The sequence below is a fragment of the Nannobrachium achirus genome (genome assembly GCF_963921795.1).
Source record: "Nannobrachium achirus genome assembly, chromosome: 1".
In the NCBI taxonomy this organism is placed as follows: domain Eukaryota; kingdom Metazoa; phylum Chordata; class Actinopteri; order Myctophiformes; family Myctophidae; genus Nannobrachium; species Nannobrachium achirus.
This window is the reverse complement of record NC_137810.1, coordinates 196,671-224,291: the sequence shown is the minus strand read 5'-3', so window position 1 is coordinate 224,291 and position 27,621 is coordinate 196,671. Positions and strand designations below refer to the sequence as shown.

Below are 27,621 nucleotides of genomic sequence, written 5' to 3'. Positions count from 1 at the left end.
ACAAAGCCAGACAGAATAAAAACACAACATGTAGTTTTAATTAATTAAACCTTTAATTCAGCCTCATTAAAACACTATTAAACACCCCGCTGACGTCATCATGTCGATGGAAGACCCGTTCTTTGTGGTCAAAGGGTGAGAAATGATTTATAACTGTTTTATAACGATTTATAACTGTTTTATCCTGTTAGCTTCATGCTAGCATGCTAATGTTTTACCATGTTATCTGATGAGCAGAGCTGGGCTACATGCTAGCATGCTAATGCTAGCAGACAATGGAGATGTTAATCTGAGTTAAGATGATGTTTTATTACTTAAATATGTTTTATTGTGTGAATGAGAACTAGACGTGGTTTTATCTAAATCATGGGTCTTCAACAGGGGGCCCGGGACCCCTAGGGGGTCCTCAGAGTTACTACAGGGGGTCCTCCAAATCTTCCAATCCTTTTTATATTAACCACTTGAACCCTAATTTCCATATTCTGAGAGCTGTAGCCAAAAATAGCAGATCTACAAACTCACTGTGAGCTTGTAGATCTGCTATTTTTGCCAAAGAGGTTTGGTGTAGAGGGGGAAAAGAGCAGACTAAGTACAGAGTGAAAGGTCAAGTTTATTAAGTATTGACGGTTCAAGTGGTTAAATATCTGAAAACACAAATTGACATGAATCCAAAATACACTGATGATTGTGCTGTCAAACAATGAAACTATATGGAATCTATGAACAGGTTGTGGGGGTCCCTGCTTAATCTCTCTCTCAACTAAGGGGTCCCTGCTTCATCTCTCTCTCAACTAATCTCTACTAAGGGGTCCCTGCTTCATCTCTCTCTCTACTAAGGGGTCCCTGCTTCATCTCTCTCTACTAAGGGGTCCCTGCTTCATCTCTCTCTCAACTAAGGGGTCCCTGCTTCATCTCTCTCTCTACTAAGGGGTCCCTGCTTCATCTCTCTCTACTAAGGGGTCCCTGCTTCATCTCTCTCTCTACTAAGGGGTCCCTGCTTCATCTCTCTCTACTAAGGGGTCCCTGCTTCATCTCTCTCTCAACTAAGGGGTCCCTGCTTCATCTCTCTCTCAACTAAGGGGTCCCTGCTTCATCTCTCTCTCAACTAAGGGGTCCCTGCTTCATCTCTCTCTCAACTAAGGGGTCCCTGCTTCATCTCTCTCTCAACTAAGGGGTCCCTGCTTCATCTCTCTCTCAACTAAGGGGTCCCTGCTTCATCTCTCTCTCAACTAAGGGGTCCCTGCTTCATCTCTCTCTCAACTAAGGGGTCCCTGCTTCATCTCTCTCAACTAAGGGGTCCCTGCTTCATCTCTCTCTACTAAGGGGTCCCTGCTTCATCTCTCTCTCAACTAAGGGGTCCCTGCTTCATCTCTCTCTCAACTAAGGGGTCCCTGCTTCATCTCTCTCTCAACTAAGGGGTCCCTGCTTCATCTCTCTCTCAACTAAGGGGTCCCTGCTTCATCTCTCTCTCAACTAAGGGGTCCCTGCTTCATCTCTCTCTCAACTAAGGGGTCCCTGCTTCATCTCTCTCTACTAAGGGGTCCCTGCTTCATCTCTCTCTCAACTAAGGGGTCCCTGCTTCATCTCTCTCTCAACTAAGGGGTCCCTGCTTCATCTCTCTCTCAACTAAGGGGTCCCTGCTTCATCTCTCTCTCAACTAAGGGGTCCCTGCTTCATCTCTCTCTCAACTAAGGGGTCCCTGCTTCATCTCTCTCTCAACTAAGGGGTCCCTGCTTCATCTCTCTCTCAACTAAGGGGTCCCTGCTTCATCTCTCTCTCAACTAAGGGGTCCCTGCTTCATCTCTCTCTCAACTAAGAGGTCCCTGCTTCATCTCTCTCTCAACTAAGGGGTCCCTGCTTCATCTCTCTCTCAACTAAGGGGTCCCTGCTTCATCTCTCTCTCAACTAAGGGGTCCCTGCTTCATCTCTCTCTCAACTAAGGGGTCCCTGCTTCATCTCTCTCTCAACTAAGGGGTCCCTTACACGTATTAAAGTGTGTATTTTGTATCATTGGTGTTTATGTGCAGAGAGGTGCATAAGGCAGTGTGTGTATTAAAGTGTGTATTTTGTATCATTGGTGTTTATGTGCAGTGTGTGTGTATTAAAGTGTGTATTTTGTATCATTGGTGTTTATGTGCAGTGTGTGTGTATTAAAGTGTGTATTTTGTATCATTGGTGTTTATGTGCAGTGTGTGTATTAAAGTGTGTATTTTGTATCATTGGTGTTTATGTGCAGTGTGTGTATTAAAGTGTGTATTTTGTATCATTGGTGTTTATGTGCAGTGTGTGTATTAAAGTGTGTATTTTGTATCATTGGTGTTTATGTGCAGTGTGTGTATTAAAGTGTGTATTTTTTATCATTGGTGTTTATGTGCAGTGTGTGTATTAAAGTGTGTATTTTGTATCATTGGTGTTTATGTGCAGTGTGTGTATTAAAGTGTGTATTTTGTATCATTGGTGTTTATGTGCAGTGTGTGTATTAAAGTGTGTATTTTGTATCATTGGTGTTTATGTGCAGGGAGGTGCAGAAGGCGGTGAACTCGGCTCAGGGCCTCCATCAGAGGTGGGCGGAGCTTCTCCAGGATGGAGGCGGTGCTTCTAAAGAGGAAGTGGACTGGACGACCAATGAGCTGCGGAACAGCCTGAGGTCCATAGAATGGGACCTGGAGGACCTCGACGAGACAATTAATATCCTTTATTAATTATTACTAATTATTATTATTACAGTGTCTAGTCGGGGGCCGGCCAACTCGGGAACGATGTAAATAGGGAATGAATGCTTTAATGCAAACCCCATTATACCTGTTGTCATGGGGCTCTTAAGTCTGACATCATTTTGTAGGCAGAGGAGAACTTTTGGGGCCAAAAGGCCCCAACGCCCGTGAATCTTTTTACTATTTTTTACTATTTACTAATTTGTCTTCTCTTTCTTGTTGAAAGGAAAGTGTTAGAATTATACTTTAGTCGTTATTTTTGTCTCGGATCTGTTGAAATAGCGAGGGACACATATTGACAATAAATCTGCTTGGAGGTCTGACTGCAAAATGATGTCACGGCTTAAAAGCCCCATGGGATCCATTTGACCATCTGTTTGCCTGTGTCCATTTATGCCCATATATGGAGATATCTGTATCTGTCTGTCTGCGCCCATTTTATGCCCATATATGGAGATCTCTGCAGACTCGGTGCCGGTTCCGGAAAATACTGATGTCAGACATCAGCTCCGCATACGGAGATTCCGAACCTTTCGCGCCGGTTTCGGAAAACCGCGTATCGGGTCGGGTCGAGGCCGATACAAGATGTGTATTAACTTAATATTTAAGTATTGTTCAGTCATCCTTAACTTAGTATTTAAGTATTGAATCATCCTTAACTTAGTATTTAAGTATTGAATCATCCTTAACTTAGTATTTAAGTATTGAATCATCCTTAACTTAGTATTTAAGTATTGTTCAGTCATCCTTAACCTAGTATTTAAGTATTGAATCATCCTTAACTTAATATTTAAGTATTGTTGAGTCGAACCCAAAGAAGTTCAACTTGGATGCTGTGGAATTATCCAAGCGCAAAGCCTTCATCACCACAACCAGAAATACTGTTAAAGTAAGTAATATATTACTATTACTACTACTGTCATTACTACTAGCAGAAATACTGTTAAAGTATTCTATTACTATTACTACTACTGTCACTTCTTCTTATTGCCATGATTTTCCCCTCTATAAAATATGATTATCTACTATTATGATTCTACTAGGAGGAAGATGTTTTCCAAAAAAGTGTACAGAAAGAGTTAAAATGATGTTATGTGGCCACACCCACCAGTTCATTGGTATGCGTGGTTCAGGGTTTCCGCTAGCCACCTTGGCCGGCAGGATTATATTTTACCGGCCAATCAATTAATTTATCGGCCATATTATAATGAACGTCACATGCGTGTTTGCAGATGAGATACTGTATGTGCAATGTGCATGGTGCACCCAACTGATAATTACACCATTTTATGTTAGCGCTGGGCTCCTCTTTATCACAGATGCAATCTGTTCCTGAGTTAACTAAATAATAACTATCTACTTATGCAGAGGTATCGCTTGCCAAAAAAAAGAAGTGAATAAAAGTGGGCGCAACACAAGCGAACTGTTTGCGCGCCCTGCCACACAGTGGCCTAAACATTAATACTTTAATAGTATATGATTTTGGCTTCACGTCTCATTAAACCTTAATATGCAAACATACAACCTTTGTTTTGTTTTGTTTTGTTAATGTTATGTTATGATGGCACAAGGAAGGTTGACTTGCCTGCCTCTGCTTTGACAACCGCAATTATGGCACCATCCATGCGATCAGAAAGTCATGTGCGTGCTTGCTGCTTGTATACCCATTTGATTCCCCAGAGTTCAGGTTCCTTTTTTATTATCGTCTACTGGGTCAAGCTTGGTCCAGATTACCTCGGTTTGGCTTGGAAGAACCCCAGTTCTGTTCTGATCATAACACTAAGTGTTACAAGCTGCTGGAATTATCAGCTGTGAAACGTGATGTGTGCTTCTCCGTATGGCCGTCACAGGCCGCGTGCGTATCTAAAATAGCAGACATACAAGCTCACAGCGCGGCGCACTGCAACTCGTTGTGAGCTTGAAGCTCTGATATCTTCAATGCGCGTAACCATCGTACGACGAATATAGACTGATCTAATGCGCACAGCGGGATGAAGCAGGAGCAGCGGCGAGCTGCGCTGTCGTCTCGTGTCAGACTCACAGAACATGATAGGCCTACAATTTAAAAGTTATGATAGGATTTAATGGTTGTAGCCTTACTACTTTAGCCAAATAATTAAGTGAATAATAGGATTAAATGATAAAATAGCCTAAGAGGCATTTTCCCAGCCGGCCAGGGTGGCCGGTGGACTTTATAATTACCGGCCAATTAAACATTTAACCGGTCAATGGCCGGTAAATACCGGCTAACGGAAACTCTGGCGTGGTTGTCATGGTGGGTGGTGACCCAGCTGAAGTTAGCCACACCCACATGTATTGGGTGAATGGTAATTGGGGGAGGAGTTGATTCTGTGATGTAATATGTATGGGTGTTTTTGGAACGGCACGTCTGACCCAGCAGGTGTCATCCTCCAGCTAAAACCCAAATTAAAAGGGAATACATAATTGCTCATAACAACCACACCAGGGGGTCTAACGAAGCACTGTCAACCTCCTAGACACATGAAAACCAGAAAAAGTACAAAACTATGGCACTGCCTCTTTAATAAAGTTATTGCATAAATAACTGTAATAAAGTACGTAATTCTTCTGTCTCCTAGGAGATGAAGGACCAGATGAGTGGGGGTCCTCATTAATAATATAATATTATAATCTAACAGGAGATGAAGGACCAGATGAGTGGGGGTCCTCATTAATAATATAATATTATAATCTAACAGGAGATGAAGGACCAGATGAGTGGGGGTCCTCATTAATAATATAATATTATAATCTAACAGGAGATGAAGGACCAGATGAGTGGGGGTCCTCATTAATAATATAATATTATAATCTAACAGGAGATGAAGGACCAGATGAGTGGGGGTCCTCACAGTGGGGGTCCTCAGGCTGCTGCCATGACTGACATGAAGAGACAGGTAGGATTACATGACCTCTGACCTCGTACACACATCTTATAATGTTAATGTGAATGTCTATTATAACTTTATTTAATTGCATTGTCTTGACTCTTGACTGGAGTGGACTCGGTCCATTAGTCCAAGACCGAGTCAGGACCGATAAAACCCTAGACGAGACCAGTAGTGATCTCGAGGCTGGACGTGACCGGACGCCGGGTGGTCAATATGTTGCAGTGACAACGCGCCATATAGCCTGGCTATATTTGCATAACAAGTTTAGCAGGTTTACCAGTGAGTGGTCTGCAGTGCATGGGTGGGTTAACCCTAACCCTCACCCAGCTGTGATTAGTCATAAATCAGCAGGTTTCAAAATCACGCAATATTGGTATCAAAAGTAAAAGTACTGAAATGTTTGAATAGCTCACGTGTTGTGAGATCTGCTATTTTCAAATTACCCATGTATAAAATAGGTTGGAAGTTGTTAATGTATGTTTTATAATATCATAATTTATATCTAAATACATTTTATATATAATAGATATTCACTGATCTAGTGAATGTAATATCATGTGTTTGTCCCTGTATGTTTTTGAAGCGGTGGAAACCGCTTCCAATGAATGGCTTTGTGTGTATCACGCCCATATATGGTCAATCCAGTGCAGAATGAACAGGCTTTTTCAAAAACAGAATGTCCGTTTAATTTCCATATATGGTGATCACAGTCCAGAATGAACAGGGTTTTTCAAAAACACAATGTCCGTTACCTTATGTCCATATATGGTCACTATAGGCCAGAATGAACAGGTTTTTCCTGTCCCATACGTGTAAAATATCAGTCCAGATTGAATAGGCTTTTTCAAAAAGTAAAATGTGTGTCCCATGTCCAATGGTCATTTCAGTTCAGAATGAATAGGCTTTATATGTCCTGTACATCTAGAATATGTGTGCGGTTTCCCTCCTGGTCAGACCCCTCCCATATATGGTCATTTCAGTCCAGAATGAACAGGCTTTTTCAAAAACAGAATGCATATATCAATTTTTATTTAAATATCCTTTCATTTAAACACTCATTTTTTTTTTATATTTTAATTAATATTAATTTTATTTATTTTCAATTTCTTATTTTAATGTATTTTTTTTAAACCCATTATACCAACCGGCTCTCCAGACAATATCCTTTAATTTAAACACCTTTTCCTTTCATTTTTAATTCAACATCTTTTTATTTAAACACGTTATATTTATTTATGTATTTATTTAATTACAAGTTCTTATTTTAATGTATCTATATATTTTTTAAACCTATTATACCAACTGTCATACCGGCTCTCCAAATACATTCAGAATAAGGGTTCTATCTGTCCACCGCTTCACTTCGAACCGAGGTTCGTCTTGTTCCTTTATGTGGACATACACAAATGGTTAAACTGTGTGTGTGTGTGTGTGTGTGTGTGTGTGTGTGTGTGTGTGTGTGTGTGTGTGTGTGTGTGTGTGTGTGTGTGTGTGTGTGTGTGTGTGTGTGTGTGTGTGTGTGTGTGTGCGCGCGCGTGTGTGTGTGTGTGCGCGCACGTGTGTGCGTGCGTGCGTGCGCAGGGTCTCCTAGGAGAGGCGGGGCCAGGGGTTAGCTCCTCCTCCTCTGAACCCTCTGGTGATAAATACGTCCGTCTGGACAAACAGCTACAGACGGCCAACTCACACTTCATAGAGGAGCAACAGACACAACAACAGGTACACACACACACACACACACACACACACACACACACACACACACACACACACACACACAAACAAACAACGTCAAGGGTTGTTTTGCTGTCAAGCCTTGAATATGATTCTAAAGACTCTTTGACTTCTACTGAGTTGGGGCCTCGGGCCGGCTCACTTACGGCCCGGTTAGGGCCCACTTAGGGCCCACTTAGGGCCCACTTACACTTAGGGCCCGGTTAGGGCCCACTTAGGGCCCGGTTAGGGCCCACTTAGGGTCTAGTTAGGGCCCTAAGTGTGGATCACAAGCATCCTTTAACTCATTCTGTGCCAATCACGTGTATACACGTGATATATTAGCGCATCCCACAGTGCCAATCACGTGTATACACGTGATTCAAAAAAAAAGAATTTTTTTTTGAAATTTTTTTTTTGAAATTTTTTTTTTTGACCCCATCAAAACTAGTGAACATGATTTCAATCGCGATTTTGCATGTTTAACCCCCATACAACCCCCATACAACTCAGGTAGCAGACCTCCAAGCTCACAACAGTGTAAAACATAATGGCTATTATCTCAAGAATGCCTGAACGGATTTCCAATCGGATTTTTTTGTTTGAAAGCTGTGAACAAACTGCACAAACCCACAACAATGCAATCCAGGATTGCATTGGATTTTTTAGAGCTCATTCTTCTCTGTTTTTTTCCCATGCATGAGGTGTGCAAGGTTTAATCATGGCTAAGTTGACGAAAATAAGGCTTTTAAAATGCTTGGTAGCCAATAGCTAACTTCAAGCTAACTTCATCCTCTTCCTGTACATGCACAAAGGAAATTGTTTAGGCAAGTCATGGCTGCAGGGCTTCTGCATATACCAGCATATCTCTATGGGATTGTCTGTGGCACACTTGGCCCCCTCTAGTGGTGAAAGGGTGGCATTAAATGAGTTAAAAGCGCCCTGAAAAACCACTTACAGGCAGCAGCCGTTCGCAACTGGTAAAAACAAACCTAGCCCAGCCCTACCCTCCCCTGCCCCTTCTTTGTATTTAACTACTGTATGTTTTTATTTTTATTTTAAATTGTTTTCCCCTTTTTTTTCCTGACTATATCTACTGCATAGTACATAGTAGTAGTGTTCTATCCGTCTGTCATTCAATGTTATATGAGATACTTTAATGGTTTCCTGTGGAAATAAGCTTAGTCTTTTCTAGGATCTCCTTTTAGTAGACCTTGTACCAGGCTTCATGATGTTGTGGAATTAACAGAAATACAGCTTTGGTTTGGCTGAACTAGTCTGGAACTGTTAACTGCAACTGGTCCTATAACAATTGTACGGATATTATTTAAAAGATGTTACTTGGGTTGTGTAAAGCCCTCCGTCCGGGCTCAACGAGAACGGATTAACTGTGAAAACCACGCATTCACACCATGTTTGCTAATGAACCAATGCAAACAACTAAAGTTATTTTTCTTAACATTTATTTCCATTTCCCACTCATTCACATACAATCCTACTTCTGTCTAAACTTGATCCTATGGAACTGGTCTTTGTTTGCGTTAAAGGTTTACTGCAAATGCTACTAGCAGCCGGTCTTATGCATGCTGGTAAGCTACGGTGGTTGCCAACTCAATGGCTGGCTATGGTTATTTTACTGCAATCAGATAAACATAACAAAACACACATTAGATCCATAGCATCTCACAATCAACATTCTCTGCATAAATGAGCCTAATAACAGCGCTCTATAGCGGGTTAGGGTTAGGGTAACCCTAACCCTAACCCTAACCCTAACCCTAACCCTAACCCTAATAACAGTGCTCTATAGCGTACTTAATCACAAATACAATCAAAATGCAACGTACCATCAGTATATCCGCCTCGAACTGGGATAAAACACAACTGAATAATACTGCTGCCGGAGATGACTATATGCTCTGGTAGGGTGCGCGCGCAATTCTTAAGGAATGCTGCCTTGTGTTGGTATTATTATCACTAACAGATCATTATTCACTCACGTAGCTGCACTCAAGATTATCCTACAATACTGCCTGAATATAATGTAACATTAAAGAAACTCCCCGATCTTTATTGTATTTACTGCACCTTTCCCACTTGACCCCTAGAGGGCACAACTTTCACATATAGTTTAAGTTGGGTAGATGATTTCTACAACAATGAACACCTTTTATTTATTCTGTGTGTGTGTGTGTGTGTGTGTGTGTGTGTGTGTGTGTGTGTGTGTGTGTGTGTGTGTGTGTGTGTGTGTGTGTGTGTGTGTGTGTGTGTGTGTGTGTGGCGCGTGCGTGCGTGTGTGTGTGTGTGTACGTGCGTGTGTGTGTGCGTGTAGTTAATAGCAGATCAGCAGGATGACCAGTTGGAGTTGGTTTCTGGAACCATCGGGGTTTTAAAGAACATGTCTGAACGAATCGGAATGGAGCTGGACGAACAATCTGTGTAAATATCAATTATCATTCATTATCATAATGATTACTGCATTAACATTCATTATTACATTATCAATTATCATTCATTATCAATGATTACTGCATTAACATTCATTATTACATTACGATGATGAAGCCTAAGCAATTTAATTCATAGTTATAATATATCAGATGAACTAGTATCCAGTTCAAAATGAGCTTTATTGGCATGAGAAAAACATACGTTTACATTGCCAAAGCAAGTGTCGAAATATAATAAAAACAGTTGAGAAAGGGGAACATATATACAGTTGGAGGTACAGCATTGTGTAAACAGAACATATATACAGTTGGAGGTACAGCATTGTGTAAACAGAACATATATACAGTTGGAGGTACAGCATTGTGACGTTAGATATATACAGTACCCACTAGGTCCTAGGATAGGTGGCGTAGAAAATAAATTGGCACAACATTTGGAATTAAACCAGTCAAAAGTGTGGCAACATTTTGCCTTCCCACTGATGCATCGTTGACATGCTCCACACCATGACCGTTACCCCATGCAGCTCAGTAACATGTAGAAAGATTCACACCAGAACCGTTACCCCATGCAGCTCAGTAACATGTAGAAAGATTCACACCAGAACTGTTACCCCAGCTCATGTAGAAAGGTTCACACCAGAACTGTTACCCCAGCTCATGTAGAAAGATTCCACACCAGAACAGTTACCCCATGCAGCTCAGTAACATGTAGAAAGGTTCACACCATGACCGTTACCCCATGCAGCTCAGTAACATGTAGAAAGATTCACACCAGAACTGTTACCCCATGCAGCTCAGTAACATGTAGAAAGATTCATACCATGACCGTTACCCCATGCAGCTCAGTAACATGTAGAAAGATTCACACCAGAACTGTTACCCCAGCTCATGTAGAAAGATTCATACCAGAACAGTTACCCCAGCTCATGTAGAAAGATTCACACCAGAACTGTTACCCCAGCTCATGTAGAAAGATTCATACCAGAACAGTTACCCCAGCTCATGTAGAAAGATTCACAGCAGAACAGTTACCCCAGGTCATGTAGAAAGATTCACACCAGAACAGTTACCCCAGCTCATGTAGAAAGATTCACACCAGAACCGTTACCCCAGCTCATGTAGAAAGATTCACACCAGAACAGTTACCCCAGCTCATGTAGAAAGACTCACACCAGAACCGTTACCCCATGCAGCTCAGTAACATGTAGAAATATTCCACACCAGAACAGTTACCCCATGCAGCTCAGTAACATGTAGAAAGGTTCACACCAGAACAGTTACCCCATGCAGCTCAGTAACATGTAGAAAGGTTCACACCAGAACAGTTACCCCATGCAGCTCAGTAACATGTAGAAAGGTTCAAACCAGAACAGTTACCCCATGCAGCTCAGTAACATGTAGAAAGGTTCACACCAGAACAGTTACCCCATGCAGCTCAGTAACATGTAGAAAGATTCACACCAGAACCGTTACCCCATGCAGCTCAGTAACATGTAGAAAGATTCACACCAGAACTGTTACCCCAGCTCATGTAGAAAGGTTCACACCAGAACCGTTACCCATGCAGCTCAGTAACATGTAGAAAGATTCACACCAGAACCGTTACCCCATGCAGCTCAGTAACATGTAGAAAGATTCACACCAGAACAGTTACCCCATGCAGCTCAGTAACATGTAGAAAGATTCACACCAGAACTGTTACCCCAGCTCATGTAGAAAGGTTCACACCAGAACCGTTACCCATGCAGCTCAGTAACATGTAGAAAGATTCACACCAGAACCGTTACCCCATGCAGCTCAGTAACATGTAGAAAGATTCACACCAGAACCGTTACCCCATGCAGCTCAGTAACATGTAGAAAGATTCACACCAGAACCGTTACCCCATGCAGCTCAGTAACATGTAGAAAGATTCACACCAGAACCGTTACCCCATGCAGCTCAGTAACATGTAGAAAGATTCCACACCAGAACAGTTACCCCATGCAGCTCAGTAACATGTAGAAAGATTCACACCAGAACCGTTACCCCATGCAGCTCAGTAACATGTAGAAAGATTCACACCAGAACCGTTACCCCATGCAGCTCAGTAACATGTAGAAAGATTCACACCAGAACAGTTACCCCAGCTCATGTAGAAAGGTTCACACCAGAACAGTTACCCCAGCTCATGTAGAAAGGTTCACACCAGAACAGTTACCCCAGCTCATGTAGAAAGGTTCACACCAGAACAGTTACCCCAGCTCATGTAGAAAGATTCACACCAGAACAGTTACCCCAGCTCATGTAGAAAGGTTCACACCAGAACCGTTACCCCATGCAGCTCAGTAACATGTAGAAAGATTCACACCAGAACTGTTACCCCAGCTCATGTAGAAAGATTCACACCAGAACAGTTACCCCAGCTCATGTAGAAAGGTTCACACCAGAACCGTTACCCCATGCAGCTCAGTAACATGTAGAAAGGTTCACACCAGAACCGTTACCCCATGCAGCTCAGTAACATGTAGAAAGGTTCACACCAGAACCGTTACCCCATGCAGCTCAGTAACATGTAGAAAGATTCACACCAGAACCGTTACCCCATGCAGCTCAGTAACATGTAGAAAGGTTCACACGAGAACAGTTACCCCATGCAGCTCAGTAACATGTAGAAAGGTTCACACCAGAACCGTTACCCCATGCAGCTCAGTAACATGTAGAAAGATTCACACCAGAACCGTTACCCCATGCAGCTCAGTAACATGTAGAAAGGTTCACACGAGAACAGTTACCCCATGCAGCTCAGTAACATGTAGAAAGGTTCACACCAGAACCGTTACCCCATGCAGCTCAGTAACATGTAGAAAGATTCACACCAGAACCGTTACCCCATGCAGCTCAGTAACATGTAGAAAGATTCACACCAGAACCGTTACCCCATGCAGCTCAGTAACATGTAGAAAGATTCACACCAGAACAGTTACCCCATGCAGCTCAGTAACATGTAGAAAGGTTCACACCAGAACCGTTACCCCATGCAGCTCAGTAACATGTAGAAAGATTCACACCAGAACAGTTACCCCATGCAGCTCAGTAACATGTAGAAAGGTTCACACCAGAACAGTTACCCCATGCAGCTCAGTAACATGTAGAAAGGTTCACACCAGAACCGTTACCCCATGCAGCTCAGTAACATGTAGAAAGGTTCCAGGCTCTTTTAGAGCTCCCACATGATGTAAACGTGCTCAGTGTTAATAGCATCAGAGCTCTATCAGTGCTAACCACGTTAGCTACTAACAAGCAGGTGCACATTAGGCTCATGTGTTGTCAACAACAGTAATAATGTCACCATAATAATTCAGACATCACTTGGTATGAATGGTTATAATTATACTCTGAGCACTGAGCTATGTGAAGGCATGAAGTACTCAAGGGCAGCTTAACACCACATGGGTGGTCTTAGACTAGACTCAACACAGTTATATCAGCACCACATGGGTGGTCTTAGACTAGACTCAACACAGTTATATCAGCACCACATGGGTGGGCTTAGACTAGACTAAACACAGTTATATCAGCACCACATGGGTGGGCTTAGACTAGACTCAACACAGTTATATCAGCTTAACACCACATGGGTGGTCTTAGACTAGACTAAACACCGTTATATCAGCTTAACACCACATGGGTGGGCTTAGACTAGACTCAACACAGTTATATCAGCTTAACACCACATGGGTGGGCTTAGACTAGACTCAACACAGTTATATCAGCTTAACACCACATGGGTGGGCTTAGACTAGACTCAACACAGTTATATCAGCTTAACACCACATGGGTGGGCTTAGACTCAACACAGTTATATCAGCTTAACACCACATGGGTGGGCTTAGACTCAACACAGAGTTACAGAGTTAAATCACCATAAAGCGGGTTCCACACGGTACGTGGTCACCGTGGGGTCTCCCGCTAGGATCAGCGGTGGCCGCACTGCGGTGAGACACAAACACACTCGCTCAGTGAGACACAAACGCACTCGCTCAGTGAGACACAAACACACTCGCTCAGTGAGTAAACGCCGCACGGTATTTCACAAAGATCCATCTCTCACCGCCCGCGTACGCATGCACAAACGAGCACGCACGCGGTGGATTTCACGGGACCGCGCCCGCTCGCCTCTGATAAATATATTATTTGTAAACAACAACACCTTCTTATTCCCCTATGAGATACAATAATCCATCACAAAGACATAAGACAGGAGAGTGATTCAGAGTGAGAATGGAATGTTTACTATGGAGAGAGAGAATTCAAGATGTACAGTACAGAAACAGTGGTTCAATGGTTCGTGCTCTCTCTGACAAATGATGTTTTGACATGAGTATAAGAATGGTCATTTGGTCAGTCAGTGGATGACGTTTCAACAGTTCATAGGATGTTTCTTGTCCACAAATGACAAGACAAAGAGTCCATATGCAGTAGGTTACTGGGGGAAGAGATGTCCTTGCTGGTGTCTGGATGACACCAGATGTCCCAGGCTGAACCTTATTTGTCATTGTTTTAGGTACAGGCTCCATGGCAGTAGATAAGGCCTCATTTCTACCAGACAGAGACCTTGTGGGTACAGGCTCCATGGCAGTAGATAAGGCCTCATTTCTACCAGACAGAGACCTTGTGGGTATGGTACATGACATTAAAGCATGGCACAGTCACACGCTGTGCCTAAGGGTCAGGTAGTCAGTTGGTCATCAATATGAATTGATAAAAAGATGATCTAAACCACAACAAAATACCTAACAGCCTCGCTGCCCCAAAACTTGGCTGTCCGCCCGCCTCTCATTGAAAATGAATTGCTAGGAGGCGGTGAACACGTCCCGTGTGGAACCCCCTTTACAGCTCATTATATTCATTCTTTATAGAGCTTAACAAGAATGTTGTTAACTTATCTTCTTAAAGAAGAATCAGAAAATGACAGGGCATAAAACCCAACGTTTATATTGTTGATTTTAAACTTGTTACTTCTCATTTGTTATTATTCAAATGTGTTTTTTTTACTAATCAATATAATAGCCTAAAATAATAATCATATATTATAGGCCTCAGTGCTGGAAAAAGGAGGTTTCTGACAGCTCTAATAGATATATACATAAATAGTTAATGATGTTTATAATACAGATATATAAATATTTACTTAATGATGTTTATAATACATATAAATATATATATATATTAATGATTGTTTTCTCCAGGATGTTGGATGACTTCACTCATGAGATCGACACCACTCAGTCTAGACTGGACAACGTTATGAAGAAACTGGCTAAAGTCTCTCACATGACCAGCGGTCAGTCTGTCTGTGTGTCTGTCTGTGTGTGTGTCTGTCTGTCTGTCTGTCTGTCTGTCTGTCTGTCTGTCTGTCTGTCTGTCTGTCTGCCTGCCTGCCTGCCTGCCTGCCTGCCTGCCTGTCTGTCTGTCTGTCTCTATATTTACTGTATATATTGGTCATAGTTATTCATAATGAACCTCTACCTGCTCATTCATTATTCATAAGTGAACACTTCTCCCCTAAACAGTAGGGATGAGAATCGAGAACTGGTTCTTGTTGAGAACCGGTTCGAGAATACTCGGGTAGGCAGTTCTCATTTACACTTGCAGCACACCAAAAAAAGTTTTTTGAGAAAAAAAAAATTGAGAAATAAAAAGTTGAGAAAAAAAAAATGGGAAAAAAAAATGTAGCAGCAGCCGCGAGTCGACAGTACGACAAACGGTTCATGAGTTTTAGAGGCACTTCCTGTTTGGTGAAGGGCACTTCCTGTTGCGAAGGAAGCGTCAATTAAGGTTAAGGACTCTTAATCAAGTCATATGATACCAGCCACAACTCTGTACGATAAACGGTTCACAGTTCATGAGATGTAGAGGCACTTCCTGTTTGGCAAAGGGCACTTCCTGTTATAGAGGGGGCGGGGCTTAATCAATTACAGCTCATCCCTATTGGCTGGAAAAAGACCAAAGTTGTGTGTGCATTTTAAAGTTTAAATCATGTTGCTAGGCAAAAGTATGGCAGTTATGTGGCGCCAAAGTTTCTGGTTTTTTTTCGGAGTCCCCCATTCAAAGTCAATGGGGGTTTTTGAGCGTAGTTTTTTGCGAATTACGTTGCCATGGTAACACGGATCGGAAAGAAAAGTAATAGCACACCATTCCCGGCCGAGCTGCACATTTTGATGTATATATTGCGGGGGTGGCGTAAATCGTGCGGCAGTTATTACGTGCCGAAGTTTCCCCCATTCTAAGTCAATGTGGTTTTTTGGCGTCGTTTTTTGCGAATTACGTCGCAATGGTAACGCGGATCAGAAAGAAAAGTAATAGCACCCCATTCCCGGCCGAGCCGCACGTTTTGATGTATATATTGCGGCGGTGGCGTAAATTGTGCGGCACTTGTTACGTGCCGAAATTTTGTGGCGACATTATGTACTTATTTACTTAAGTATGGCGGATTACAATAAGTGTTTTGCCATTGCGTTGCATGGCAGGCACACTTAACTAAAATAAAAACAAAAAAATAAATACAACAAATTAACAATGTAACTAAATAATAAGAAATATAACTAGAAAAGAAAATTTCTAAGAAATTTTAAGTGTGCCTCCAGCTCGCTAAGTGTGTGCAACTTTGTATAGCAGTTGGTGTTAGCATTAGCATTTGTTAGCATTTGTTAGCATTAGCAATTGTTGGCATTATCATTAGCATTTTTTAACATTAGCATTTTTTAACATTAGCATTTGTTAGCATTAGCATTAGCATTTGTTAGCATTAGCATTTGTTAGCATTAGCATTAGTGGTTAGCCGTTGGGACTGTGGGACCACCCACCGAGTTTGAGACCAGTAACGTGTTGGGAAGTGGAGACATGGCTGTTTAAAGCCCAGTCAATAGGAAGGCAGAGGGGGCGGGGCTTAAGCAATTACAGATAATTCCTATTGGCCATGTAAGTACACACAGCGAGTTTCGAGACGGTACCATGCTGCAAACTGGAGATATAGCTGTTTAAAGCTCAACCAATAGGAAGATAGGGGTGGGGCTTAAGAGGGGCGGGGCTTAAGTAATAAGTCCCTATTGGCCGTTTAAGTCCAGACACCAAGTTTCAAGACGGTACCATGCTGTGAACTGGAGTAGTGGCTGTTTAAAACCCAGCCAATAGGAATACACAGGGGGCGGGGCTTAATAAATTACAGCTCATCCCTATTGGCCGGAAAAAGACCAAAGTTGTGTGTGCATTTTAAAGTTTAAATGAAGTTGCTAGGCAAAAGTATGGCAGAGTTATGTGGCGCCAAAGTTTCTGGGTTTTTTTCAGAGTCCCCCATTCAAAGTCAATGGGGGTTTTAGCGCGTAGTTTTTTACGAATTACGTTGCCATGGTAACGCGGATCGGGACGAAAAGTAATAGCACACCATTCTCGTCCAAGCCGCACATTTTGATGTATATTTTGCTGGGGTGGCGTAAATCGTGCAGCAGTTATTACGTGCCAAAATTTCCCCCATTCTAAGTCAATGGGGTTTTTGGCGTAGTTTTTTGCGAATTACGTCGCAATGGTAACGCGGATCGGAAAGAAAAGTAATAGCACCCCATTCCCGGCCGAGCCGCACGTTTTGATGTATATATTGCGGCGGTGGCGTAAATCGTGCGGCAGTTATTACGTGCCGAAATGTTGTCGGAACATTATTAAGTGTGCCTGCCATGCAATGGCAAAACACTTTGTTATCCGCCATACTTAATAATAATCACGTCACAAAATTTCGGCTCGTAATAACTGCCGCACAATTTACGCCACCGCCGCAATATATACATCAAAACTTGCGGCTCGGCCGGGAATGGTGTGCTATTACTTTTCTAAGAGAAAAGTTGTATCGTTTAATTGATATTAATTTATTAGTGAATTAATTTTACCCATTGACTTATAATGGGAATCGCAAAAACTCACATTCAATATTTTTTTTCTCGCAAACCATAGGGGCTACAGTTTCAAAACTTGGAGAGGAGATTTATAATGATATCAAGGATTAAATAAAAAATAATTTCGTCAGTTGGCCTCATGGTGGCGCTATAACAGTCCACTTTACCTTTCGGCCTGTAACTCTTGAACCGTGGGTCGGAAAATTAAAATTCCTTTTTCCCTGGATTCCTTGGGTTATGACGCATCTCCTCATATAGGCCACGCCCATTTGCGTCAGGATAGATTTCCCGCCATTTCGAATTTTCTTCAAAACACACTTTTTGCTCCTTTTCCTACATATTTTCTCCAAATGTCACAAAAATCGATACACACGAATTATGGATTCATGCGATAAACATATTTAAACGATATTTTGATAGTCCATACCGTTCTTCCGTAACAGGGTTCCAAAGTTAGCGGGAGGAGCCCGTTTTGTAAGAAGTAGCCATAAATCACAAACGAAACATCCAGTCAACACCAAATTTTAACCACAAGTGGGGGGCGCTATACTGAACATATACCCAAAAGCATTTCCACTTCGACCCATAGGGGGCACCACAAATGCGCAAAACGTAACCGTTTCATGCCAAAACGTGTTTTTCAGGGGGAACGACCCTCTCAAAACTAAACACAAACGATCTCGGGAGCGACGGGACAACGTAATCGCCTTGCGGAACTTGTGGGAGGAGCCTATTTCTTAAAAACAAGAAACCATATTGCTAATGCTAACACATGCTAATGCTAACAAATGCTAATGCTAACAAAGATGCTAATGTTAACACATACAAGGTTGCACACACTTAGCGAGCTGCAGGCACACTTAAAATTTCTTCGAAATTTTCTTTTCTATACTAGAAAAGAAAATTTCGAAGAAATTTTAAGTGTGCCTGCAGCTCGCTATTTGTGTGCAACCTTGTGTAGCGGTTGGGACTGTGGGACCACCCACTGAGTTTGAGACCAGTAATGTGTTGGGAAGTGGAGTTATGGCTGTTTAAAGCCCAGCCATTTGGAAGACAGAGGGGGCGGGGCTTAAACAATTACAGCTCATTCCTATTGGCCATCTAAGTACACACAGCAAGTTTCGAGACGGTACCATGCTGCAAACTGGAGATATAGCCGTTTAAAGCTCAGCCAATAGGAAGATAGGGGTGGGGCTTAATAGGGGCGGGGCTTAAGTAATACGTCCCTATTGGCCGTTTAAGTCCAGACACCAAGTTTCAAGTCAGTACCATGCTGTGAACTGGAGTATTGGCTGTTTAAAGCCCAGCCAATAGGAATACAGAGGGGGCGGGGCTTAATCAATTACAGCTCATCCCTATTGGCCGGAAAAAGACCAAATTTGTGTGAGCATTTTACATTTTAAATGACGTTGCTAGGCAAAAGTATGGCAGAGTTATGTGGCGCCAACGTTTCTGTTTTTCCCCCATTCAAAGTCAATGGGGTTTTTGGGCGTAGTTTTTAGCGAATTACGTCACCATGGTAACACGGATCGGAAAGAAAAGTAATAGCACACCATTCCCGGCCGAGCCGCACATTTTGATGTATATATTGCGGGGGTGGCGTAAATTGTGCGGCAGTTATTACGTGCCGAAATTTCCCCCATTCTAAGTCAATGGGGTTTTTGGGCGTCGTTTTTTGCGAATTACGTCGCAATGGTAACGCGGATCGGAAAGAAAAGTAATAGCACACCATTCCCGGCCGAGCCGCACGTTTTGATGTATATATTGCGGCGGTGGCGTAAATTGTGCGGCAGTTATTACGTGCCGAAATTTGCAAGGAACTTACTTACTTAAGTATGGCGGATTACAATAAGTGTTTTGCCATTGCGTTGCATGGCAGGCACACTTAATTAGGCTACATAAAAAACTAGAAAAGAAAATTTCTACGAAATTTTAAGTGTGCCTGCAGCTCGCTAAGTCTCTGCAACCTTGTGTAGCGGTTGGTGTTAGCATTAGCGTTACATTTTTTAACATTAGCATTTTTTGCATAAGCTTTAACATCATGGTTCTTCATATGACACCACCCACATGTCTGTACGACAAACGGATCACGAGATAAAGGGTCACTTCCTGTTTGGTGAGGGGCACTTCCTGTTTGGCGAAATAGGCCCCAATTAAGGTTAAGGACTCTTAATCAAGTCATTTGATGACACCCACGCGTCTGTACGACAAACAATTCATGAGATATAGGGTGACTTCCTGTTTGGTGAGGGGCACTTCCTGTTTGGCAAAATAGGCCCCAATTAAGGTTAAGGACTCTTAATCAAGTCATTTCACACCAGCCGCGCGTCTGCACGACAAACGGTTCACGAGATAAAGGGTCACTTCCTGTTTGGCAAGGGGCACTTCCTGTTTGGCGAAATAGGCCCTAATTAAGGTTAAGGACTCTTAATCAAGTTTTTTGATGCCATCTACGCGTCTGTACGACAAACGGTTCACGAGGTAAAGGGTCACTTCCTGTTTGGTGAGGGGCACTTCCTGTTTGGCGAAATAGGCCCCAATTAAGGTCATGGACGATTAATGAATTAAAGCTGCAAGCAGCGATGACCGGGCCCTCGCAGCTCTACCCACGTCACAAGGCCAGCAGCCAATCAGAAACCAAACAGGAAGTCAGCCATTTCGACAAATTAGTGGCGTTTTGGCACATTTTTGGCCGTTATCACGGGTCGCACTTTAACGACAGTTTTTTGAGAAAAAATTGTTTTGTGAGAAAAAAAAAGTTTTTTGAGAATAAAGTTTTTTGAGAAAAAAAAAGTTTTTTGAGAAAAAAAATTTTTTGAGAGAAAAAAAACATTTTTGAGAAAAAAAACATTTCTGAGAAAAAAAAAACAATTTTGAGAAAAAAAAAATTTGAGAAAAAAAAGATTTTTGAGAAAAAAAAAATTTTGAGAAAAAATTTTTTTTTGAGAAAAAAAAATGTATGACACCAGCCGCGAATCTGTACGACAAACGGTTCATGAGTTATAGAGGCACTTCCTGTTTGGTGAAGGGCACTTCCTGTTTGGCGAAGGAAGCGTCAATTAAGGTTAAGGACTCTTAATCAAGTCATATGATACCAGCCACAACTCTGTACGATAAACGGTTCATGAGATGTAGAGGCACTTCCTGTTTGGCAAAGGGCACTTCCTGTTATAGAGGGGGCGGGGCTTAATCAATTACAGCTCATCCCTATTGGCTGGAAAAAGACCAAAGTTGTGTGTGCATTTTAAAGTTGTACCATGTAACTTTTTTTATAAAACAAATCTTAAAATTGTCCTAACTGTTAAATCGCTAAAGTTTTAGAACACCCACTCCGTTATTTTCAGCTTCTGAAGCCTTCTCTTTATATGTTTTCTATGATCCTGGCCGTGGACCGGATTTCGCGCAAAATTGACGTAATCTGCATCATCTGTATACGTTGTGTATACGTTGCCCAATCACATCGCCGATCATGCACACATGGTACACTACCGGCCAATCACAGCGCATCTTGAAGTGGGGTCGCCATATTTGTAGTCGCCCGTGTGTCTCTTTACTCAAAAGGTAATCTCGCCTACCAGGCAGGGTGAAGTAGTCCGTTTCTCCGGAATGCCTGAACGCACAGGAACCAGGGACCCCTCCAAAGATAGCTCTCGGCGTTGTGGAGGCAGACGCGGGGGTGTGAAGGTACGAAAAACGGGCGAAAGACGCGAACGCGACCGCGGTTTGCTATATGGCTACTGACCACTAGTTGAGAATCTTACACAGTATAGCTTTAAAGTTTAAATCACGTTGCTAGGCAAAAGTATGGCAGAGTTGGGAACAGACCCCCATTTCGACGCATTCCCATTTCGAAATATCGCTACTCCGCCTCCCCGCTACTCTGCCCCCCCGCTACTCCGCCACCCCCCCTTTACGACACAATGGATTTGCTCTCACCTCTCACTCACTCTCTCGTCTCTCTCTCTCTCTCTCTCTCTCTCTCCAAACCATCAGAGTTGGTCAAAAAAAAAAAAAAAAAGAAAACGACCGAACGAAACGACTGACTGACGGACGGACGGACGGACGGACGGACGGACGGACGGACGAGCAAGTTGGGGAGAGAGCGACACAATGGATTTGCTCTCACCTCTCACTCACTCTCTCGTCTCTCTCTCTCTCTCTCTCTCTCTCTCTCTCTCTCTCTCTCTCAACCATCAGAGTTGGTCAAAAAAGAAAAAAAAAAGAAAGAAACGACCGAACGAAACGACGGGAGAGAGGGAGAGAGAGGGAGGAGAGATTTGTCAAATCAATTTGATTCTCTCTCTCTCTCTCTCTCTCTCTCTCTCTCTCTCTCTCTCTCTCTGTCATATGATATGTAGGTAGGCCTATATGTGATGTTCTGTCATGAAACCAAACAGCACCGCTTTCTTTTTTTATGTCTCCAATACTTCTGCACATTTGGAATCAGTTTTACCCAGTCCCAGAACTCAAGCAATTTAAATCGTACAAATAGCTGATCAGTCATCGAAAACAAAAGCTCTCAACGCATCACACTGTCACACAATGTCAAATTGGTTGGTTTATGTTGTCAGACGCCCGTGCCTGCATGCCCATATGCGCAGTTGCGCACGTAGGCCTATATTGTCTCCAAAAACGGTCTGGCTATATTTATGGGCATATACTGTAGGCCTATATAGGTCTATAGCCTACTTGAAATGTAAAGCATATTTTCTAAACCTGCTGTCGTGAAAATAGGCCTACTTGTGCGTGCGAAACGTGCAGGCGCCAGGCGCATTGTATACGGGGCGCGCTGTGCGCCGTGCGTCGAAGTTGTTCAACTCCCAGCTGGTAGATAGATCAAACAGAGTTGATGATGGCCAATCAATTAAGCTACACAATGTACCTAAATGGCCAATTGGAACTTCAAAGGAGTAGAGATTACGTAACTGCACGGACCATCAGAGAAAGTGACTGAAGTGTGAAGTGGTGAACTTCACCGCAGACAGACAAGTGTCTGTTAGTGGCCAACTGGCCATGGCTTTCAATCATGATTTCCCCTGTCTTTTAACAAATTACCGCGGTGCAGGCGAATGGATCAATCAAATATAGGTAATTATTAATCATTTTTGGATAATCGTGGATGAAATAATGCAGGAAATAAATTATGACTCATCAGCAAAAACCTAAATCTCTGAATGCTTGTGTCTGTGTGTGAGTGTGTGTTAGGCAGCTTAACAGACACTCAAAAAATAACAAATGATACAAAATAGCCTAACTAGCCTATTTTGTATCATTTGTTATTTTTTCCACACTAATGCACGAAACAGCTGTGACCACCACTTGACTCGAGTTGGATCAGCATCACGGCATGCCTGGTCGCACTGACCCACCTTAATTACCTCTATGGTAGGCTGGAGCTGTGCGCAAGTTCAATCTCTTTCATAGAAACTATACGCATAGGCCTATTGCCAAATGGAGAGCTTTATGAGCTGAGTGCAGAGAGAAGGAGCCAGCGAGAGAGAGACGTTGACGTTCTCCTATTCATATATAATAATATCTTGCTAAAGTAGGCTATTTGCCGCCGGCTGCCTGGTTTTATTTTTTGATCGCCCGTTTCCTACCTAAACCTCAGTAATAGGCTACCGCCTGCTTGGTTACCGCCTGGTTACACTAACCGTGGGTTGAATTTGAAGAATTAATAAACACAGGGAGATGAGGAGGCATTATTATTGTCTCTCTCTCTCTCTCTCTCTCTCTCTCTCTCTCTCTCCGTGTCTATCCATCTGTCTCTGTCTGAATCAACGCGCCGCAGCAGAAAAAAGACGAACATAGCATTCAGTATAGGCTAAATCAATGCATTTCTGTGAATCCTATTAAAGAAAATAATAATTTGACATATGGAAGATGTGATGGTGCGGATGTATATACATGGGATTGATATAATTAGTGCGGTTGGATAATGGATAATTAATTTGCGCAGATAGATTCGATGACCTCAAAAAGCCTATCTGTGCAGCACTTAACTTCAAAGGTGAAGTCAATATTTTCGAAAAGCCGACATGTCGGAGCGCCGGCGTGTCACCAATTCGGAGTGGCAATGTCTATAGAAAAGTGGAGGCACACCCCCATTCCGACCCATTGAAGTCAATTGTCGGAAACCCCACACGTCGGAGTGCCGCTGTGTAACCGGCAGAGTTATGTGGCGCCAAAGTTTCTGGGTTTTTTTTCGGAGTCCCCCATTCAAAGTCAATGGGGGTTTTTGAGCGTCGTTTTTTGCGAATTACGTCGCCATGGTAACGCGGATCGGAAAGAAAAGTAATAGCACACCATTCCCGGCCGAGCCGCACGTTTTGATGTATATATTGCGTGGGTGGCGTAAATTGAGCGGCAGTTATTACGACCAGAAATTTGCAAGAACATGACTTACTTACTTACTTAAGTATGGCGGATTACAATAAGTGTTTTGCCATTGCATTGCATGGCAGGCACACTTAATGATGTGTGTTGAATACAGTAATTCAGCTAGCAGAGAGCCCAGCCGCAGGCATACGTGCACCTGCGCGCGCACGGGACGTGTTTAGAGGGCCACCACTTCAAAAATCCATATCACACCACCGTATAGCACAATAGATGACCACAGTGGATGTGTATGCTGTGCACCATCTATCAAATAAAAGAACATTTACGTTAAATGAACCCATTTGTACTCTTCTCCCCATATATTTTTATATGTTTTATATATTTCAACAGATCTTAGAGAGTGCTGTTAATATATTTTAATATATTTGTTATATTCGTAGATCGTCGACAGTGGTGTTAATATATTTTTACATGTTTTATATATTTTGACAGATCGTAGACAGTGGTGTTGATATATTTGTATATATTTTATATATTTTAACAGATCGCAGACAGTGGTGTTAATATATTTTTATATATGTTTATATATTTTATATATTTTAACAGATCGTAGACAGTGGTGTTAATATATTTTTATATATTTTATATATTTTAACAGATCGCAGACAGTGGTGTTAATATATTTTTATATATTTTATATATTTTAACAGATCGCAGACAGTGGTGTTAATATATTTGTATATATTTTATATATTTTAACAGATCGTAGACATTGGTGTTAATATATTTTTATATATTTTATATATTTTAACAGATCGCAGACAGTGGTGTTAATATATTTTATATATGTTTATATATTTTATATATTTTAACAGATCGCAGAAAGTGGTGTTAATATATTTTATATATTTCTATATATATTATATATGTTAATATATTTTATATATTTTATATATTTTTATATATTTTATATATTTTAACAGATCGCAGACAGTGGTGTTAATATATTTTTATATACTTTATATATTTTAACAGATCGCAGACAGTGGTGTTAACTCATCCAGTGCCAAAACCGAACATGTTCGGTTTTTTAAAACGTATTACATATGCCAAAACCGAACATGTTCGGTTTTTGAAAAAAAAAAAAAAATGTTTTTGATTTTTTTTTTTTTTAAACATTTTTTTTGGACCCCATCAAATCTAGTGAACATGATTTCAATCGCGATTTTGCATGTTCCACCCCCATACAACCCCATCTAACATACAGGGCAGCCATGTTTGTTTACATAACATGTAAAACATAATGGCGATTATCTCAAGAATGCCTGAACGGATTTCCAATCGGATTTTTTTGTTTGAAAGCTGTGAACAAACTGCACAAATCCACTCCAATGCAATCCAGGATTGCATTGGATTTTTTAGAGCTCATTCTTCTCTGTTTTTTTCCCATGCATGAGGTGTGCAAGGTTTAATCATGGCTAAGTTCACGAAAATAAGGCTTCTAAAATGCTTGGTAGCCAATAGCTAACTTCAAGCTAACTTCATCCTCTTCCTGTACATGCACAAAGGAAAGTGTTCAGGCAAGTCATGGCTGCAGGGCTTCTGCATATACCAGCATATCTCTATGGGATTTTCTATGGCACCTGGGGCGCCCTCTAGTGGTGAACGGGTGGCACTAAAAGAGTTAATATATTTTTATATATTTTAACAGATCGCAGACAGTGGTGTTAATATATTTGTATATATTTTATATATTTTAACAGATCGCAGACAGTGGTGTTAATATATTTGTATATATTTTATATATTTTAACAGATCGCAGACAGTGGTGTTAACTCATTGAGTGCCAATCCCGAACTAGTTCGGCTTTATTATCGCATCCCAGAGTGCCGATCCCGAACTAGTTCGGCTTTTTAATAAAAAATAATAAAAAACATTTTTTTTTTTTTTTTTCAAAAACATTTTTTTTTGTCCTCTGTTTACAGAGGACGATATTTGCCGATATTTGCTGATATTTACCATCCACTCCAATGCAATCCAGGATCTTTAGAGCTCATTTTCTCTGTTTCTTCTCCCATGCATTTGGTGTACAAGGTTTAATCATGGCTAAGTTGACGAAAATCTAAATCTAAAATGCTTGGTAGCCAATAGCTAACTTCAAGCTAACTTCATCCTCTTCCTGTACATGCACAACGGAAAGTGTTCTGGCAAGTCATGGCTCCAGGGCTTGGGCATGCATTACCAGCATACCTCTATTATTCTCTGGCCACTGGGCGCCCTCTAGTGGTGATAGGCTGGCATTAAATGAGTTAATATATTTGTATATATTTTATATATTTTATATATTTTAACAGATCGCAGACAGTGGTGTTAATATATTTGTATATATTTTATATATTTTAACAGATCGCAGACAGTGGTGTTAATATATTTTATATATTTTATATATTTCAACAGATCGCAGACAGTGGTGTTAAAATATTTTATATATTTTATATATTTCAACAGATCGCAGACAGTGGTGCGCCATCGGAGTCTTGTTGGGGATCCTCTTTGTTGTTCTACTGCTGTTCTTCATTCTCTGATCTACAAGCCCTCATCCACTTACATCTGATCTACAAACCCTCATCAACCTACATCTGATCTACAAGCCCTCATCTGCCTACACATCTGATCTACAAACCCTCATCCACCTACAGAAGTGATCTACAAGCCCTCCATGAACAGATGAGACATTTACACAGTCAGTACTGAGCATCACCACTAGAGGCGCTGTCCCCCTGGCTCACTGAGTTAGTTTTTTTATAGTGAAACATATGTTATGTTAACATATATGTTAGTGTATGTTAACCTATATGTTTACATATATATTACTGTATGTTAAAATATATGTTATTGTATGTTAACATATATTTAACATATATGTTACTTTATCTTAACATATATGTTTACATATATATTACTGTATGTAAACATATATTTAACATATATATTACTGTATGTTAACATATATGTTTACATATATGTTACTTTATGTTAACATATATGTTTACATATATATTACTGTATGTTAACATATATTTAACATATATGTTAGTGTATGTTAACATATATGTTAGTGTATGATAACATATATGTTAGTGTATGATAACATATATGTTAGTGTATGATAACATATATGTTAGTGTATGATAACATATATGTTACTCTATGTAAACATAAGCATTAGTTTTCTCTCTGCACTCAAACTAATGTTACTGCCAGTCTTAAAACTCTTTGTTTACCTTCAGTTTGTAGATTTTTATTTGTATTTATAGCGTTCTATGCCAACATATATATATATATATATATATATATATATATATATATATGTTCTATAACAACATGATTTGACTGAATTGAGATGAGTTACAGGTTGCATAACAGGTGAAATATTTCAACATTTTCAACTATTTATTTCTAAAAGAAAAAGACAACGTGTTCAAGTGGTGAAGTCAATATGAGCCTGAAATATTCACACATTACAGGATAAAACTATTAAATATTCACACATTACAGGATAAAA

General features: G+C 41.1%; 1 protein-coding gene across 1 annotated transcript; it reads left to right on the top strand.

Moving 5' to 3' along the window:
* stx6 (syntaxin 6) lies at positions 1–26,841 on the top strand. Its single transcript, XM_080722570.1, has 8 exons — positions 1–135; positions 2,519–2,689; positions 3,510–3,603; positions 5,555–5,632; positions 7,208–7,342; positions 9,669–9,775; positions 15,021–15,115; positions 26,565–26,841. Exons 1-8 carry the CDS (start codon positions 101–103, stop codon positions 26,639–26,641), a joined length of 792 nt encoding a protein of 263 aa, XP_080578696.1. The 5' UTR covers positions 1–100; the 3' UTR covers positions 26,642–26,841.
* The last annotated feature ends 780 nt before the right edge of the window (positions 26,842–27,621 follow it).